Raw genomic sequence first — 6,481 nt, 5'->3', positions numbered from 1 at the left:
CAAGGACAGACCTAATCAGAGTTGTTTTACCAGCACGATTGAGTGTTTTTTACTTCCACCCATGCAATCTATTAGCCATTTTATCTGCCAAGTCCAGGTGAGTGTTTAAACTAATTCTGCCCAATCGAAGGGGAGAACAGAATCTTTGATTAACACTCTACTGTCTGTTTTTATCTTGGAGATTAAAAGTGCGTTACTACAGAATTTATTAAATTTGACTAAACACATTACTGCAGTATACAACTTTATGAAATACGTAAAAGAAAACGGCCCGACCCGTCAATCAAACGGTCCAGTTTAAAAAACATTCCACATAAAGTAGTCAAAACGGGGAGTGGATATTATATATAAATACATTGTGATTGTACCATGACATTCATCCAAGCAGAGAAGTAACAACTCAGAAAAGAAAGAAAGAAAGAGAGAGTAGAGACTAGACAAAGATATGGAAGGAGAGAATAAAGTGAAAGAATCCAAATTCAAGAGCATTTGTGTTTTTTGTGGTAGTAGTCAAGGAAGGAAGAGCAGTTATCAAGAGGCTGCCATTGAGCTTGGAAATGAACTGGTATTTGTTTTCTCTGGCTCTCTAATCTACTTGATTTGATGTTCTAATTTCTACGGTATTTTCCAGCAAATTAAGAACCTTCTATCCTCATCAACATCTTTGTCTCTGTACCAAAATACAGATCTTTCTGTCTCTCTCTAGAAGCCAAAAACACTTTGATTAATACTGTTCTAAGTAACACCGAAGTAGCTATAAATATATTAACGTTAATTTGATTGCAGGTGGCTAAGAATATTGATTTGGTTTATGGTGGAGGAAGTGTAGGGCTAATGGGCTTAGTTTCACAAGCTGTTCATGATGGCGGTAGACATGTTCTTGGGTAAGGAAGCTCATTTTGATAGATATTAATTAGTATATTTACTTACACTAATTGTGGTTTTCTATATTCTTTACAAAATCAAAATGACTACTGAGTTTACTAGTACATGTAACATGTTGGTTCTTCCTCATCAGCCATCACTACTATTGATATTTGTCATGTTATTGTCTCACTATTTCTATCTCTATATATATACAGAGTTATCCCCAAGACACTCATGCCTAGAGAGGTACTACGTTTCCCCATTTATGTTTCTTTTTTCGATTAAGTTTATTACGTTATTACTAATCTTCTTCCCTGGGTCGTCGTTCCAGTTTTTCTCTTCTCATTTTACATTTATCCTTTGACATGATATGCTGCATGTCATTTCCATTCTTCATTTTTCTTGTGCCCGAAGGTTTTCATACTACTTCTTCTGCTTTACTACCAACTTTTAGTTAGTTTCACACCTTGTTTGGATTTGTCCTTTTTTTCTTCTTTAGCACTAATTTTGCATAATTAGTATTTTCAAGTTGGCACTTTTATGGATCAGCTCATTCTGCCTCACCCTGAAACACTCATCATTGCTTCTCTGTTGTATGCACAAAACCCTATACAAAAGTCTTCTTGGAAAATATATTCAGCATTGAGCCCTTGACTACTGTGACTGACTGTCTCTCTTTTTCTCATGAGTCATCTCTGAACCCCAACCTCCTTTTTTCGAGTCCATATTTATGATGTTTTTCTTACTTATATGGGGTACTTTTTTTTTTTTTGGGTGTGTGCAGCTAACTGGTGAAACAGTTGGAGAAGTGAGAGCAGTTGCTGATATGCACCAAAGAAAAGCTGAAATGGCTAGACAATCCGATGCTTTCATTGCCTTACCTGGTTAGTCCTGAATTTTGACCCCAAAATGAGGTGGAATTTAGCGTGTAAGTATCATATTAGAAGCCATTTTAAACTAAATCAGAAGGACCCATATGGTCACATCTTCATTTTGGGATCACAAAATAATAAAGCAAAAAAAAAAAAAAAAAAAAATTCTTACACTTTGCAGTAGTACCATGACACTTACTGATATAATTTGATTATATGTTTGTAGTGTTGTGTTTGTTACTCACTATTTCAAGTAAAATTTGGAGGGCATGAAAGCAACTGTTCTAAATTCAAATTTGTTAGAGCTACACAAAACCCAAGTCTAAGTCTGGCTCCCCCATGATTAGAGAACAGCACCTTCAAGCTAACCCAAGTTACTGAGATATCAACATCAAACACTGATTACTAAGTAAGGACTGGTAAATGAAAAGAACCCATTTTAATGGATGCAGCAGTTTCCAAATCTTGATTATATGTTAACATTCAATTACCAAAAGAAGAAAAAACCAATATACCTTGTATGTAAATCTTTTCATAAGCCAGGAAAATGCAAATCATTAGCTTTTTTTCTTATTTTCTATATGGTGTGTATACATTTAGGTGGTTATGGAACTCTTGAAGAGCTACTAGAGGTAATAACATGGGCTCAGCTAGGCATCCATGATAAACCGGTAAGTATTGATCCTCCGTGAACCTGATAATCTATCTCGTGGATTTTGCCACTAACTAATTAAGACGCATTTTTTCATTTCAGGTGGGATTGTTGAATGTTGATGGGTACTACAACACATTGTTATGTTTCATTGATAAAGCTGTGGAAGAAGGGTTCATTAGTCCCAAGGAACGGCATATTATTATATCTGCTCCAACAGCCAAAGAGTTAGTAGTGAAGTTGGAGGTAACTATAACTTGTTTCTTTAAGTTCTGACTAATCGACATTTGTAGTAACTATTCTTATGTATGATTATAGGAGTACATACCCCGGCATGAAGGAGTTGCTACAAAACAGAGCTGGGAAACAGATCAACTAATTGGTTACTCGTCTACAAATTCTAATGATATGCAAAGTTTAACAAATTAACATCCAAGCAAGAATATGACTGATGCAGATCGACTACAGACAATAATGTTGCAAGTGTACGACTGTGTCTGTTATTATTTATTTTTTCTTTTTAGTTAACAAAACTAGTCATAAAAATCCAAGCAACCAAAGTTGTGGTACAAAAACTCCATTCAAATGTTGGGATCCATTAAAACTCCATCCTAAACAAAATTGATATAAAAACCTCAAATTTTTAAAAATTGATACAAAAATCCCAAATTTCAATATTGTTTTCATTAAAAAATTTGATGAAACCAATATTAAAATTTGGGGTTTCTGTGTTACTTTTGTTTTCTTAGGGTTTTTGTGTTATTTTTGTTTTTATGGGTTGTTTGTGGATGGATAGTGACACCTGGGGTTATAACTAGCGGACCGTTAATTTAAAAGGGAAATCATTTTGTAAAAATATGAAACAGTAGGAAAAAATATGCTAACGATATGTAAGTTTCATTATTCCCTTCAATCCAAAATTTGGTTTATTTGAGCTTTGAAATACAAAAAAACATGATGACAAGATTAACAGGGGATAGAAACAAGTAATGAAAGCAAAACATGGTGGTGGTGAGCATGGGAGTGGAGGGGGAGGGACCATTTGTAACAAGCAGTGTTAGATGTTAGAGTTGTGTACTTGGTTTCTTCTGTCAAGCCCTGAACAGGCACAAGGAGGACAGACCAACAATTACAACTAGGGGGTTTGGGTTTGGAAATGAAAAGAAAAGAAAAAGTGGACCACCTTGTTACTGTGCTTGTTGTTGCTGTTGGTGTTATTGTTGATAAACAAGTCAAGGAGGAAGGACGCGAGCAAGAGGGCCACATGTTTGTCGATTACGGTAACGTCGGCGAGAAATAAAAGGACCACATGTTACTTGTTTAAGGGTAAGCATAAACTTGGGGTACCATTTGAATAGAGACATCTTCTTGTGCATTATTTGTTTCCAATTTGCCTTCTAATTACCAGCCTAGATTGCTAGACCATTTTGTTTCATACTATTGTATTTATCATTAGCCTAAGCTCTAGACAAGTCAAGTTATTGTCTTAGGCTCTTAAATATGTATGAAGTTCAAAGCTGATAAAATCTTACTTATCTTGGCATGTAGCACTTCACTCAACTAGTAACTGTGAAAGACAAAAGTATAGACAAGAAAACTTGAAATAACAACAAGTTTCAATTGATGCAAATTGGACGAAAAGGAAATAAGACAATGACAACCCATACAGAGAGGGGTCGGTTATCAAGTGACTGGAGAAGGGCCATGTAGTGATGATGTAGGAGAGTCTAATTTGTGGTACCTATCATATTATTTTGTGCTTCTCTCCGTCGTCACACACAGTCATGCACTATAATCTCTCTGGTTCAGTTTGTAACTTGTAAGTCCAATATGCGATCTATCAAAAACCCAAGCCCAAAAGTGCTTGATAATGGATGTATGGAAGGTCTTGGCAACACCCCATTAAACAACATCATGTGTTGTGGCTTAGAATCACAATGGGGTTATGTGGGGAAAAGTATTACTGTTTTGTCCAACAAACTTGTATTATATTATTATTATTACTGTTATTTTTTTTTATTTTATCTTTTATCATTAAATAAAGAGTGTTTTTACAAGAAATTAGTTGGAAGCCTAACAACAGATTGAGCTTCAACAACGTACTACATTAATTGAACAGGTTGCCATGCTATCCTACCAGCGGGTCTCATGAGGAATCAGCCAAGGGAGCCGAAGTGAACAGGGGGATGATTATGCAGCAAGGTGTACAAATTAACTCTACTTTCTATATCAAATTTTGTAGTATTGCGTCATCAAGGACTCGATCCCGGAATCTCCTGAAACGCATCGAACCTTTAGGGAACGAAGATGACTAGCTGAGCTATCTATCCAATTTTTTATGGGTAAAGAGGATTTACATCGATTAAAAAAGGCGTACGAAAACATTGAAGCACCGAAAAAGAAAGAAGAAAATATATAGTAAGACAACAAGCATCATGCACATGCTAGTGATGTTACAAACAAAAAATGATGAAAACCTAAGGATAAGGAGGATCTTTTCAAGATCTCCGTAACATGATGATAATTGTTGTTTTAGAATTCTTTGAAAACGTAGCTGAAATTGGCTTATTGAGTTTTTTTTATCCTCTTTATGAATTAGTTTCACTATGTTGAATTTTTTGGGTATATCACTTTGTTAATCACTCTCAAGACGACATTTAAGTCTTATGATTCTCTATGTTTGCTTAATCAAGATCAAATATATATTTACGTGCCAAAAGTTCATTTCCAAATTACGAGTTGACCCTTTTGAGGAATTCATCACAAAAGTTCTTATCTGCAGTTTTATAAATCAAAATACATAGCACATAAATTCAAATCTAAATCATAAATTTTAATAAAAGTAAATAAATCAAAATTAATCCAATTCAACCCACTTTTATTTTTAGTTGTTTTATCTAACTTAGAACAAAATACAGAAACACCATTATGCCCCTCGCTATGTTTTTTTAACGATGTGCGTTTCAGTTACGAGTTCCACTGACGAATTATGTGTTGAATCTGGCCAGATATATGACTACCTAGTAGCACCCCACTTTGCCAAAATTTGAGCGCAGCCATTTCCTTCTACATAGATGTGGGAGAATCTGAACTGAATTTTTTTTAAGAACTCTGAACAATTTTCCCAGCGCACCAACTATCTCCAAAGAACTAAGGATTTATTAGAAAGAGCTAGGATAACATTCATCTAATCACACTCAAACCAAATGCGGTAATACAATGATATTTTGCAATCCTAAAAGAAGGAATTTCTCCCCAGAACTCAGCGGTAATCGAATTATCATAGCACAACGGGGTTGCAAAACATCCCGTCACTAAAGCATAAAAGTTGCGAAGAACCACTCAGTAACCAGGTTTACCTAGCGAGAAACCATTTGCATTAAACTTGATCCATCCACGAAGTGTCTTATGCTAATTGACCTTTATAATCATAGGAGTCTTTATAGCCTTATCATTTAAGCCAAAGAGTCGAAGAATAGAAAGTTCTCTTAAATCATTACATATGGTCTCTTTAACCCACATCCCCGACTCCGCTATATGAGTTTTATCATTTTTAATCACCTGTTGCAAATTGATAGATGCATCTGTAAAAAAAAAGTTGATTTCTAAACTACCAAATGACCCAATTTCTACTTGCAACCCCAATCCAGAGTATATTTATCATCTATGAAGAAACATTGTAATTTCTAACTTGCGCAAACAGTTGAGTATAGACGAGCACAGTAAATTAAAGTCAAATATACTACTCAACCAACTCCAAATTCATTTAGCTAAAGTGCACACAAAAAATAAGCGTGTGCAGTTTCTATTAGAGCATTGTTCGGTCGAACTCACAAGTGTTGCTATATCAAGCTTGTTGTCAAAACTATATCTTGATTTCTAGTCTACAATTAGTTAAGTCTTGGTCTAGGATAGTAGAGTTGAGAAACGAACCAGTCATCATTTGCGTTCTACTGTTTGAAGGCGAAGATCAACCGAAGATTTTGAATAACTTCATCAACAAAAGGTAAGTGAAGACTGAACCACCTATTTTTCAAATTATATTCACTTTTCTATCTTTGAGATGATTGTCGCATAGCTAATTATACTA

At 35.0% G+C, this 6,481-nt stretch overlaps 1 protein-coding gene across 2 annotated transcripts; it reads left to right on the top strand.

The window, feature by feature from the left end:
• Positions 1-399: 399 nt before the first annotated feature.
• On the top strand, positions 400-2,992 carry LOC113293028 (cytokinin riboside 5'-monophosphate phosphoribohydrolase LOG3-like). Of its 2 annotated transcripts, none has more exons than XM_026541810.1 (7): positions 400-565; positions 787-884; positions 1,083-1,113; positions 1,652-1,751; positions 2,340-2,410; positions 2,494-2,618; positions 2,710-2,992. In XM_026541810.1, exons 1-7 carry the CDS (start codon positions 446-448, stop codon positions 2,768-2,770), a joined length of 606 nt encoding a protein of 201 aa, XP_026397595.1. In that variant the 5' UTR covers positions 400-445; the 3' UTR covers positions 2,771-2,992. The 2 variants fall into 2 exon arrangements, with proteins under 2 accessions (XP_026397595.1, XP_026397594.1); XM_026541809.1 differs by having other exon boundaries at positions 2,494-2,637.
• The last annotated feature ends 3,489 nt before the right edge of the window (positions 2,993-6,481 follow it).

Source organism: Papaver somniferum, chromosome 7 (assembly GCF_003573695.1).
Source record: "Papaver somniferum cultivar HN1 chromosome 7, ASM357369v1, whole genome shotgun sequence".
NCBI lineage: Eukaryota > Viridiplantae > Streptophyta > Magnoliopsida > Ranunculales > Papaveraceae > Papaver > Papaver somniferum.
This window is presented reverse-complemented; position numbering and strand designations above follow the sequence as displayed.

Excerpts from the sequence above, each read along its gene's own strand:
- LOC113293028 (XM_026541809.1), top strand. The coding sequence starts at position 446 with ATGGAAGGAGAGAATAAAGTGAAAGAATCCAAATTCAAGAGCATTTGT. Across the intron at positions 1,114-1,651 it reads AGACACTCATGCCTAGAGAG|CTAACTGGTGAAACAGTTGG; the intron begins GTACTACGTTTC and ends GGGTGTGTGCAG. Across the intron at positions 1,752-2,339 it reads TGCTTTCATTGCCTTACCTG|GTGGTTATGGAACTCTTGAA; the intron begins GTTAGTCCTGAA and ends GTATACATTTAG.